Source organism: Panicum virgatum, chromosome 5N (assembly GCF_016808335.1).
Source record: "Panicum virgatum strain AP13 chromosome 5N, P.virgatum_v5, whole genome shotgun sequence".
Taxonomy (NCBI): Eukaryota; Viridiplantae; Streptophyta; class Magnoliopsida; order Poales; family Poaceae; genus Panicum; species Panicum virgatum.
The window spans coordinates 7,233,148-7,246,439 of record NC_053149.1 but is presented as its reverse complement, the minus strand read 5'-3'; the positions used below and the strand labels follow the sequence as shown (position 1 = coordinate 7,246,439).

The 13,292-nt window shown below is 46.1% G+C and overlaps 1 protein-coding gene across 1 annotated transcript; it reads right to left on the bottom strand.

Annotated features, from left to right (window-relative positions):
* Positions 1 to 2,130: 2,130 nt before the first annotated feature.
* LOC120676207 (MAR-binding filament-like protein 1) lies at positions 2,131 to 13,256 on the bottom strand. The gene is made up of 18 exons (XM_039957436.1): positions 12,991 to 13,256; positions 12,371 to 12,574; positions 12,145 to 12,240; positions 11,922 to 11,974; positions 11,203 to 11,299; positions 10,572 to 10,645; positions 10,157 to 10,268; positions 9,666 to 9,776; positions 5,757 to 5,833; positions 4,706 to 4,772; positions 4,313 to 4,378; positions 4,076 to 4,183; positions 3,824 to 3,954; positions 3,583 to 3,649; positions 3,401 to 3,468; positions 3,199 to 3,295; positions 2,913 to 2,983; positions 2,131 to 2,819 (listed from the first exon to the last, which is right to left on the bottom strand). Exons 1-18 carry the CDS (start codon positions 13,141 to 13,143, stop codon positions 2,426 to 2,428), a joined length of 2,046 nt encoding a protein of 681 aa, XP_039813370.1. The 5' UTR covers positions 13,144 to 13,256; the 3' UTR covers positions 2,131 to 2,425.
* Between the last annotated feature and the right edge of the window lie 36 nt (positions 13,257 to 13,292).

Genomic DNA, 13,292 nt, shown 5'->3' with positions numbered 1-13,292 from the left:
AGGGTCCGGAGGGAGGGAGATGGGGGCGGGGCGCGCCGGGAGGGAGGAAAGGAGCCGGGGGCGCCGCGCGACGGGAGGGAGGAAGAGCCGCGCCGCCATCCGCCCATCTCCCGCTCGCCCCGGCGGCCGCGCCGCTGCCCCCGCACGGCCACACCTCCGGTAGCGGTAGAGGTGGAAGATGGAGCGGTGGCGCGCGCCAGGGAGGGGAGGAGGGCGCGGCCGGGGGGCAACGGCGGCCGCGCGGCGGCGAGGGCGGGGGCCAGCGGCCCCGGGCACCGGGCGGCGGCTGCGGGGCGGGCGGCGGCTACGGGGCGGGCGGAGGGGCGGAGGGCGGACGGGGCGACGGGGCGTGGGTCGGGAGGCAGGAGGCCAGTGAGGGGTGCGGCCGTGCGGGACTGGGCTGGGGTTGGGGATTAGGGTTTTGTTTGCTTGTTGGGCCTTGGGCCAGATAGAATTGATGGGCTGAATGTGGATGAGGCCGGTTCTTCGGTTAACCGAGCCCAGGAACCGAACCGAGCCGAGTATTTCGGTTCCTGAGAATCAGGAACCGAAGAAGAACCGAAATTCTCGGTTTCGGTTCGGTTCGGCTCCGGTTATCGGTTTTTTCGGTTCGGTCCTCGGTTCTCGGTTTTTTTTGCCCAGGGCTACTGCCGCCTCCACGACCACGGGCCGGACCCGCAGCGCCCGCCGTCGGTCGAAGCACCACGCCGCACCAAACCCGGCGGGCACCTCCCGTCCGTGCCACACTCTCGTGTGCGCGCGGCCGCCGGCACCCATCGTTGGCCCCGGCGCGCCGCCCAGAACGAGGGCCCGGAGCCTGAGCCGTCGCCGCCGCGCACAGCCCCAGCGGACAGCTGCACCACGGCGACGATCGCAACGCCGACCAGCCGCCACCCGTGCCGCCGGGAAGCCGACCGACGCCTCCGCGAGAACGCGCTCGCGCTCGACCTGAACGAAGGCAAGCGCCGCTAGCGGCCGCACATCTTGCGGCGCCCGTGGGGAGGAACGCCGAGTTGGGTAGCCCCGCGCCGTGCACGCCCACCAGCGCGTACGCCGCGTTCACCTCCCGGACGAACTCGCTGACGTCCACGTTGCACGGCGGGTCCGCACGAGCAGAGTCGCCGCTGCTGCGCCTGGCAGCAGATCCACGAGCGCCGGCCGACTCCCTCACCTCCCGTCGACGGATCCGGCCGCGAGGACACCGGATCTGTGCTCGCCGGTGCCGGATCCGGCCATCCTTGCCGGCGCCGCCGCGAGCCGCCCACACCGGACGTCGAGACGGCCGTGGTCCCTGGACGCCGGCCCGCCCCGGCGTTGGAGACCCACAAGCCGAATTGCCCCGCCGTCACCTTCCTCGCCGGCCACCGGACTTCCGAGGGCCTGCTCGGGCGACGGCGAGGTTGCTGGGAGGCGGCGGGGGCGCTGGGAACGGGGCGGCGTGAAGGCCCCCTCGGTCGCCTAGCGGGGGCGACGCGAGGGGCTCGTGGACAATGGCCGTGTTTGGTAAAATCCGCGCACGTTTCCCGAAAAAAAAAATCTCGTACGCATGGAGTACTAAATGAAGTTTATTTGCAAAACCTTTTTAGGGATAAGTGTAACTTTTCGAGACGAATCTAATGACGGTAATCAGGCCTCATTAGATTCGTCTCGCGATTTACACGGGGGGTTGTGGAGGTGGTTTTGTAATTAGACTTCGTTTACTACTCTAAATTAGTGGTCAAAGTAGGGTGAATTTTTTCACCCTACAACCAAACACGGCAAATAATGCGTTAATCAACTTGCTTAGTACATACGATTTGAATGCTCAAACACTAGTGTTGTTCTGGGTGATGTCAAAACACCGCCATGACGAAGTGCTCATCTCCGACGAGGGCCGCCGGTCTGGCAAGCGCGTTCAAACAAAATAGTAATGATAATGTGGTTGCTTGGTGTCGGAATGAACGTACGTGCTACTCGTAAGGCCGTATTGGCATGTAATTGTCATCGCCAGCAATTATTTTTTGTTCGGGGTTCATTGCCGTCCATTCTGAGTTTCTGACCACGAAAAACTTAACCACTGTCAGTTTCTATTTCGATTCTTATCAACATGCAGAATTAGTTTCTACACAACTGCTGAATGAAGACCTGATGGGGCTCTCCGAGAGGCTTTCATCTTTAGTTAAGTTCCAAAGTCCAGATGTGGAAAATGTTACATAAGTTTCATCATACCTGTGTTCATGTACATGATAAGAACAAACGAATAGCTGATGCGTTGTCAATGTACACTACAGAGTAACCTCCACCCCCCCACGCTGTGAATATATATCATCTCCACGAATACAATGAAACAACATTATGTACATTCAATAACTCAAAAGTATGTACAGATTTTCAGTCAAGCCAGCTGGTGGGAAGTTGGGCAGTACGCGTCTCAGGAAGCTCGTGGTTATTTTGGATTGCTTGATTTAGATATGTCAGCTCGCAGCTCTTCTTCAAGCTCATCGAAGTCCCAGCCACTTATCTCCTCATGGTCTTTGCTAACTTTGCCGAATTCTAATTCTAACTTCGCAAGTTCTGAATCTGGGTCCAGCATCTGCTCAGGTTTCACTGGAGATTTTGGAGACTCCACAGGCACATCTTTAGGTGAGGAAGGTGCCTGAACAGGTGAATGACTCGATCCAGATTTGTCCTTGGTTGGACGATTTGATTCAGATTTGTACTTGGTTGGGTCCTTTGCCCTGCGGACTTCAATGTCTAGTGTCGGCCTTTCTACCGACTCAAATGCTTCTCTCAGTTTCTCTATCTCAGAAAATAAGTTCCTGATCTCTTCACCATCTTTCCTGAAAAAAGAGAGGAAATATGACTTGTCCAACTGCAGGAAATAAGTACTAAAAAAATATCCAGTAACCACACATGAGAACAGTCAGCAATACCTAGAATTAGCCCCTTGCTCAGAATAAAACATCTTCTTCATGCGATCCACAATGCTAAAGGCAATCACAATCTGAAAATGTGGGGATTGTCAGCCAGCTAGCTATCCATTCTCTATAAATTGTTGAACAGGCTAAAACACATATCTGTTCACACTTATACAGTAAAAAATAATACCTTGACTTTGCTCAAATATAAAGACAGCTAGGATGTTTGTTTGAGTAGGTTATGACCTTAGAAGCAACAAATTAAAGAGAGCAATATCGATGGTGGGTACTAAAAGAGAACCTTCTTTTCAGTTTCCAAATATTCCTCCTCAAGGGATTTCTGTGGACTTGTCTTTTCGGAAATTTCATCATCCACTCCATGTTCTATTGATTCCTCCCTACAAGATTTGGTCCAAAACACAAGATTGCAATACCGTTAGTTCTGTTATTGTTGTAAGAAAAGGAAGAGTACATGAAGACATTGCAAATAAAAATTGAATAACCCTGAATTTAAGACTGCCAAATTATCCACATATGTGCGGATCCGATCAATTGATGGACTAAGAACGTCCTGCCCAAGACAAAAAGTTGCATATGAGAACTGAATCAAATATACTCCAAAACTATAATATCTTAACTAGAAATTCAAACAAGGGTTTTGAACAGCATATATCCAACCACTGACCTTGAAATTAGAAAGGTGACGCTTGGTCAACTTCAGAAAATTGGTTGTGCATCTCTCCAGCTCATCACTGAAAAAAAAAGTAAAGCTGAATGAAGTGAACATATTTTTTGGTCACAATATGCAGCACAACAGAAATGGATTATGCAATTTCTAATTGTAGCTTTACAACAGGGTGAAAAAAGTAACAAGACAAAAGGGAGGTAAGTTGTTAAAGGCATGTACGGCCACAATCACTACATACTTGGTTTTATTTTCCTTCTGTTCATCGTATGAGGACTGAAGTTGCCATGTATCCTCAAGGAAATTCACCCAAGTCTTGACTACATCAGCTTCCACGTTACATGAGTCAATAGATTTTGAAAGTTCATTCTCCTGAATTAATGCAGGAAACAAATATCAAACTAGCAATATGTTGCAAACAATAGTAAGCATCACTCTCATCAAATACAAAAGGATCAAAACTGAAACCGGATAATCAGGAAAGTATAGGCACCTTTGCTTGTAAGCTAAAGACCATCTGGTTATTTGCCTCATGAAATTGGTCCCTCTCTTCCCTTGTCTGCTTGAGCCGGCCAACAGCAGCATTCAGTGAAATGTTAACCTGTTTGTATAATGAAACATTGGAAACAATATCAAGATCAAAATTAGCGTTATCCTTTTACAAAATACTAAGAGAAGGAGAACCCAACAAGAAAGTAAACTTTTTCACAAAGGTCTCAGGATAACGTACCTTCTTCAATTGAGCCTCAAGTTCATCCCTTTGCTTCTCCAATTCAGAAATCTCAGCAGTCAAATCCTATATGAAATGCAATGGCGAAAAGGATTTGTTGGTGGGACCAATATATCACAACAAAGCAGTACTTACATGTGCATTCATTTTATGAAGTATTGTGCAAACACTAGTGTGCCAAAAGGTACAGTTATACATGTGCATGCGGAATGGCTTTCCTTGCAGTTATCAGATGCAATGGAAATAAGCTGACAAAAGCTTACAAAGCTGCATAGCTACAATTATATACTAGACAGAAATTGCAACCAGAGTTCTACTACGTTATGTGTCACATGGCCTATTACAGTATATAAGAGTTACAAACAGATTTTACATATGAGATTGAATTGTTACCTTTTCAACTGTGATCACTTCACTATCCTTTTTAGCACGAAAGTTAAGGGCCTCTTCTTTCTGGCGTCTGAAGTAGTAAATATGAAAGGTCATCACAAAGCTTTCTGTACGAATTTAATTGTACCAAAATGTACCAAACAAAATCATTAAGCCAACAATAGTGGCAAGTGATCAGCATGACATGTATTCATGGTGTGGTCACACAAAAAAAAAACTCGACCGGGCAGGGGAAAGACCGCCCCCGCGGCATTACAATTAAGAAGAGGCCAAGATGACCCCGGCCGAGAAACCCCCCGAACCCCGGCTCTTGAGCTTGGAACTGGTGCCACGTTCCTGGAACCATTACCCAACGGGCTGGGCCCAAGCTGACAACACAGCCCACTGGGTCTGGTGCCACGTTCTTGGGGCTGTTACCTACCGGGCCGGGCCCAGGCTGACAACACAGCCCAAGTCATCAAGAGCACAGCGAGGGGGGGTTTTTTCCGCAGGCGGGGAAATCCGCCCCGGTGGGGGTTCGAACCCCCCATCTGCGGGTGCCGCTGGCTGCGCCCAGACCAACTGAGCTAACAACCTTTGGCTTCATGGTGTGGTCACAAGTGAGCAGATTTCACATAGACTAGGAGTTGCATATTGATTGATAATATTTTGATGAATAACAGAGAGCTAGCTAATCTGTAAATAGCAAGTCTGACATAATACTGTGAGCTGGAGCGTAAATTGAATTGGTACGCTGAAGACAGAGTATCATGTCATAATACAGAGAATGCAGATTGTACTGTAACAGCAAATACAGGTAAAGTCTGATGTGTTCATAGGCGTGTTCTTTTAGCAAGTGTTAATGTGGGTGTTCATTTCTCAAAATGATAATCTCCTGAAATAATCCATACATACTAGGAAATCAAACATGTCAGCCGAATAAGATTTCATCCACCTGAAACATAAATTTCAAGGGATAGCAGGGTCCTTATAAATTTGTAGAAGATTCAAGATTCTAACAAGAATCAAAAAATAATTTTAAAAGATTCCTATAGAAAAGTTAAGGAAGTTAAACCTGTGATCCAAAATACGCTTCTCTGCCTTGGAGGATGAATTAGCAAGGGAAGTAGCCAGTACCTTTAATTTCTCAACCTGCAGCATAGCCGGTCCCAAGCCCGGGTAAAGGAGGAGGGTTGCATTAGGTTTTGGCAAACCAGCATAAAAAATAGCCACTCTAATGGATTTGAAACCCACAAAAAACTCATTGGGGCGTAACCCTCTTAGCGACGCGCTACATCGGAACCCGGGTGTGGTGATAAATGGGCAAGGGCCGGGTCGCCATCCCCCCAAGGGCGCGTCGTATCATGACCTGGGTACGATGATAAGTGAGCAAGGGTCGGGTCGTCACCTGAATGCCGCGCTACATCTACGCCCGGGTGTAGTGAAAAATGAGCAAGGGTCTTCGCACTTCCCTCGACGGGTGCGAAGGGTAAGGAAGCTAGCCGAGCCAACTAGGATTCGTATAGGTAGCTGGAACGTAGGGTCCCTAACGGGTAAGTTGCGAGAGCTAATTGATGCAGCAATTAGGAGGCGTGTAAATATTCTATGCGTTCATGAGACTAAATGGAAGGGAAAAAGGCGAAGGAGATTGAGGATACTGGCTTCAAGCTTTGGTACACAGGAGCAACTCTGGGTAGAAATGGTGTAGGCATATTGATTGATAGGAGTCTTAAGGATGAAGTCGTAGAGGTTAGAAGGCAAGGCGACCGGATTATCCTAATCCGGTTGGTAGTTGGAGATTCGGTTTTGAATGTGATCAATGCCTATGCCCCTCAGGTAGGCCTTAGTGAGAGCACCAAGATGCAGTTCTGGGAAGATCTAGATAGCATGGTTAGTACCGTGCCTACTAGCGAGAAACTCTTCATAGGAGGAGATCTCAACGGCCATGTGGGTGCGACTAATGTAGGGTTCGAGCGAGTGCACGGGGGTTTTGGGTATGGTAGCAGGAGTCAAGAGGGAGAGGATGTGTTGAACTTCGCGTTAGCCTACGACTTGTTGATAGCGAATACCGTGTTTAAGAAGAGGGAATCCCATCTTGTGACGTTTCGTAGTGGACAACACTCGAGCCAGATCGACTTTATCCCTGCTAGGAGGGAGGATAGACGTGATTGCTTAGATTGTAAGGTGATACCTGGGGAGTGTGTTGTCCCTCAACACAAGCTTGTGGTGGCGGACTTTCGTCTTCGGGTACGTGTCCACCGGGACAAACGTGCCAAGATTGCGAGAACAAAGTGGTGGAAGCTTAGAGGGGAAGCGGCACAAGCGTTTAAGGTAAGGATGCTAGTTGAGGGGCCTTGGGAAGAAGGAGAAGACGCAGATGACATGTGGCTAAAGATGGCAACATGTGTTCGGAAGGTGGCCTCAGAGGTGTTTGGCGTGAGTAGGGGAGACAAACAGGAGGTGAAAGACACCTGGTGGTGGAATGACGAGGTGCAAAGGGCTATTAAGGAGAAGAAGGAGTGTTTCAAGCGCCTCCACCTTGACAAGAGTGCAGCCAACATCGAGGGCTATAAATTAGCGAAGAGGGTTGCAAAGCGAGCTGTGAATGTAGCAAAGGGTAAGGCGTATGATGACCTGTATCAGCGGCTAGGCACGAAAGAAGAGGAGAAGGACATTTATAGGATGGCTAGGATCCGCGAGCGGAAGACAATGGACATCAACCAAATCAAATGCATTAAGGATGGGACAGATCGACTGCTAGTGAAGGATGAGGAGATCATGGATAGATGGAGAGAGTACTTCGACAAGTTGTTTAATGGGGAGAGTGAGGTCCCTACCCTTGAGTTAGATGACTCTTTTAACGATACCAACAGACGTTTTGTGAGGAGAATTCAGGAGGTAGAGATCGAGGAGGCTTTGAAGAGGATGAAGGGAGGTAAAGCGATGTGCCCTAATGGTATCCCCATTGAGGTGTGGAGATGCCTAGGAGATAGAACAATAGTATGGTTAACTAAGCTTTTTAATCTCATTTTTCGGTCAAACAAGATGCCGGAAGAATGGAGAAGTATATTAGTACCTATCTTCAAAAACAAGGGCGATGTTCAAAGTTGTACTAACTACCGTGGGATTAAGCTGATGAGCCATACGATGAAGCTTTGGGAGAGGGTTATCGAGCATCGCCTAAGAAGAGTGACAAGTGTGACCCAAAACCAATTTGGGTTCATGCCTGAAAGGTCAACTGTGGAGGCGATTTTCTTAATACGACAATTGATGGAGAGATATAGGGAACAGAAGGACTTGCACATGATCTTCATTGACCTTGAGAAGGCATATGACAAAGTACCGAGAAATGTCATGTGGTGAGCCTTGGAGAAGCACAAAGTCCCAACTAAGTACATTACCCTCATTAAGGATATGTACAAGGATGCGACGACGTTTGTCCGGACATGTGATGGCAACACCACTGACTTTCCTATTAACATAGGCCTACACCAGGGGTTAGCATTGAGCCCTTATTTATTTGATTTAGTGATGGATGAGGTCACAAGGGATATACAAGGTGAGATCCCTTGGTGTATGCTCTTTGCTGATGATGTGGTGCTAGTTGACAAGAGTAGGGCAGGGGTTAATAGGAAGTTAGAGCTGTGGAGACGCACGTTAGAGTCGAAAGGGTTCAGACTTAGTAGGACCAAGACCGAGTACATGATGTGCGATTTCAGCGCGACTAGGCATGAGGGGGGAGACGTTAGTCTAGATGGGCAAGTGGTGGTCCAGAAGGATACTTTTCGGTATTTAGGATCGGTGCTACAAAAGGATGGCGACATTGATGAAGATGTTAGACATAGAATTTCAGCTGGCTGGTTGAAATGGCGGCAAGCTTCTGACATCCTTTGTGACAAGAGGGTGTCACAAAAGCTAAAAGGCAAATTCTATAGGACAGCAATTCGTCCGGCGATGTTATACGGTGCTGAATATTAGCCTACAAAAAGGCGACATGTCCGGCAACTGAGTGTAGGAGAGATGCGGATGTTGCGGTGGTTTTGCGGGCACACAAGGAGGGATAGAGTCCGGAACGAAGTTATTCGGGATAGGGTCGGGGTGGCACCAATTGAGGAGAAACTTACCCAGCATCGACTGAGATGGTTTGGACATGTCCAACGAAGACCTCCTGAGGTGCCGGTGCGTAATAGGGTTCTTGAGCGGGTCGATAATGTAAAGAGGGGTAGAGGTAGACCTAAACTGACGTGAGATGAGTCGGTTAAGAGAGACCTTAAGGATTGGAATATCTCTAAAGAGATAGCTTTGGATAGGAGCGCTTAGAGACTAGCTATCAATGTGCCTGAACCTTGAACTTATTTCTTTCGGGTTTCATCTCTAGCCTACCCCAACTTGCTTGGGAAAAAAGGTTATGTTGTTGTTGTTGTTTGTTGCAACATTTCTATTATGTTATTAACTTACTATAGCAAACCATCTTTTTTCAACAAATGTCCATATATATAAGCAGAGTTCATCCAAAATGACTATCAAGTTATAATTCGCAATTCCAAACTAATGAGACAGAGGCAAAGGGTAACATGAAAGTTAGTCACAATTACAGTGCAACACTGATAATTTGTATGGTTATCATGCTGCAACAAGGATGGGCCACATAGCAGATGATATAGACTGTTCAATGGAAAGTTAATGTAATAAAGAACAAACATGGGGAGCTCAGAATCCCATAACTCAACAATTCACTTTCTTTAAAGGATAAAGTTCAGAAATGAAGATTCAAGAACAAAATAAAGAACAGCAAAGTATGCATGAATATAATAGTTAGAACTAAAGAGATTCCTAAACTATCATTTGAATACAAATATAAACCTGTCTTTGTTCAAGTATCCATGCAACTCTGGTGTTTGGTCAATGTGAAACTGAATATAAGCATAATATAAAGGTGTACCTAATCCAAAAATGAAATCCATAAAGTCACAAATAAACATGCCTTTTGGGAATGGATTTCTAGGGAGTCCCCGGTATTAATCGTTTTTTTCTTCAATAGAAGTTCCTCCATTCTAGAGCAGAACCGGACTTCGGTGAGTGCTTCTTTGAAATACTGGGCAAGGTGGAAGATAGAGTTAGCTTGTTTCAAACTAAAGCATTAAGGAGCCAAAAGAAGGTTACTTATAAGAAGATGCAACAGGTCAAAACAAATTAGCTGGCTTTGTATCGACAACATTTAGTTCCAGGAAGAAGCCATCTGCTAATGTAATTGCCTGCCTGGTATTTTCTTAATGATCCTGGATCGTAAGAAACTTAGATGAAATAATGAAGCACTTAATTCAAAGTTTATGTGTGCATAATGACACAGTTTCCGCTAATTGCTAGATCTCAAGTGCCTTTGTGAACATGTAACCAAGCATTGGCAAATTACACTGCAAAAACAAGTAAAACAAAGTAATTACTTAATTCGAATATATGTCACAGAGTAAACACCTCAACAGTTGCAGTCTTTTCTGCAACTTTATCAGGATCATCAATTGACTGAACCCGTGATGCCTCCTTTTCATCTAGTTTATCCCACAATTCTATAGCTTCAGCATCTATCCTGAAGTGAAATACACATATTAGAGTAACAACAAAAGGACTAATGGTAGCCCAAAGACAGAGGAAAAAGCACCATGTTACTCTTCCAGGCTTTCCATATGTTGCCAGTGCAGAAACAATAATGGAACATAGAACTTGAAGTCACAAAACAAAGATGGTTGAGGACACATAGTCTAGAAATTGCATGGAGTAACACCATGATTGGCTAAATCTCCTTATTGGCATTTGATGTTGAACAATTAAATGCGATCTCGTATTACAATTAAATAAGAGTTCACTAGAAGAATAATAGATAAGTGATCACCTCACAATGTCAGCATTCCTCTTTAGACCTGAAATGGCACTTTGCGTAAACTGTAGTAGTTCTTCACGTTTCACCTACATGTATACAGATACAGAATATTATTTGACAAGAAATTTATGCAAATTTTGGTTCAAAATATGAAATAAAATACCCCACTCTTTCTCCACAAAAGCAATATAGCCCTAGTGCTTCCTCTTGAAGGAAATAAGTAGGGTAGGATAAATAATATGCCTTTTCAGCAAAAAATGTCCTTTTCAGCAGTAAGTAAAAAATGTGGCACAGAACAGAAAAAGAAACTGAATTCACCAGGAAAGAAGAATAGAGATATATATATGAACTGCAATTACAGTGTTGTAGACTACCAAGCAAGGTTTTTAAAGCGGTAAGGCGAGGCGAGGCGATGGGGAGCCGCTCAGTCGCCTAGGCGGGCTAAGGCGGGCTAAGGCGAGCCTTAAGCAAGGCGATGGGAAACCGCCTTGTCGCCTAGGCGACGCCTTAAAAACAGAGCTACCAAGTACATAACAACTAGTGTATAGTCGGATGATTTGCGCCATGTATTACATGATAATTTTAGCCTTATATTTTTTGTTATTTACTTGGCATAAGAACACCAGACAACTGGAAGACGCACCAGGACTTCGTCATGGTAATTTGAGAATGCCTTTGCCAAGTCCTGTATACTGCTCACTATAGCATTATTAACTTCCTTTCCTCCTGTAAGACATATTCTGTAGCAAATGATTGTCAGTTAAAATGGAGTGGATGCTCATGGAGCCAAAAAAAAAAAACAGTGACTAAAGTTCAACGAACAGTAGACAGAATCAAGCCACAGCCGAACCAATGATTTTGGTTCTTCCAGATACATGGATAAGTTGCGACTAATCTGAATTTTCTACAAGTAAATTAAAAAAATTATAGGCTGAAAATATTATTTTCTAAGAGAAGATAACACATTCAGTAAGAGTATGAACTATGAAAAGGAAAAGATCGTACAACAGTGTCATAAGCTCATAAAATCAATTTTTAACATTAAAGGCAAAGTACAATTTTTCACATCAAAGTAGTAAGTTTCTAGAGTCTTTACATCTAAAGTCAAGCGCAAATGTTATGTCTTAGACTAGTCAACAATGGAGTGTAGATTCTCTTTCCCTGTTCTATCCAGACCAAGAGCATTTAATTATATGTTTTATTATGGAAACTGAAGGAGAAAGTAGACAGGTTTAAGTAGTTTAACTATTGTTAAAGCAAATAGATCCACTTGAAGTCTTGAACCAATGGTTGAGAATAACATCGTTTGGATTGTTGGAAAACATAGCAACATTATTGGGACATGTTTTGGGCAAAGCTCACCCGAAAATTTCTAGAAGAAGGGAAACCTCTTCTTCCTTAGGAGGTTCAAGAATCTGTGCAAGGAAAAAAAATAGGGATGCTTAACTTGTGACTGTGGTATAAGGAATAAGAAATAACAGCGAAATTTTACAGCAATCACTTTCTGGTTGGGTCAAAAAAATTACAGGAGTGGATGGTATCGTGAGTTCTTGATAGCCAGGATAGCATCATTAAACTAACTCACCATGGACAGAGTGATACCCTCAAGCGCTTGGCTATAAAGGAATACATCTCGGAAGTTCATAGGAGGCCCTCCAATATCAGCATCATAAAACAAAACCTGCAGAGATGTTATCACGGAAGAAAAAGCACACAAACATCAAGCCTATAAATGGCGATAGAAAGCCAAATAATTTCCCTGTATGATAGAAAAAGACCAAGAAAATGGAATCTGATTGGCAGATGCGAACCCTTGCCAATGATGCTTTCGAGGAGTTTGGCTGAGTTGAGATCTGTCTGGGAGAACCACCGGAACCTCCAACTTCAGCCTCAACCTCCTGTAGGGCCCTGAGCCAGCGCCTTAGCACCTGAACTCTCTCCTCCCCACGCGATGAAACCGCCGCCTCTTCCAATCGCTTCACTGTTTGCTTCACACTTTTGTAGTTCTGAGTGCTCTGCACATCCCGCAAAAATATGCAGACATGTTACCAAGATCAAACCATCATTAGTAAATCGGGAATTTGGCCAATCATTCCAAAACATATTGATGCAGGCATGAACCCTAAAAGACCAAAGCACCTGGCTTTTTAACCCTTTCCCCGTTTTGGCACCCATCCCCGTCCCATAGCAATGTGACAGATATCACCTATCACTCTATTGCTACCTCGAATTATAAGCTCCCCTATATTCATACATATTAAGAGAACAGAACATTAGCTTGAATCACACGCAACCTAGCAACGCCAGCCCAAAAGTCTCACGCTTGACCCAGTCCCAATTCGCACCTCCTCAACGCCAAAACGAAGCACGTTTCAGGCCAATTGGAAAGGTTTCGGATAAAGGGGCGGGGGACGGGGAGGGAGCCGCTCACCATGCGCTCGTTGATGATCTTCGCGCCCTCGGCGACGGCCTGGCCGGCGTGGTGGGCGACGGCGTCGGCGTAGCCCAGGACCGTGCGGGCCACGCCGCTGCGGCCGCCCGCCTCGACGGCCTTGCTGACCGCGCTCCGCAGCCACGACGACATCCCGGGATGGGATCACGACCACGGCGGCGAGGGGAGCAGGTGGATGCGGCGGGTCGCGGCGTCCTCTACTCCTCTTTCCGGGAGGCGCTTCAGAGCTCAAAAACAGCAGGTCCTGCGTTTTCCCCCTTTTTCTATTTCCCCCCTCTTTT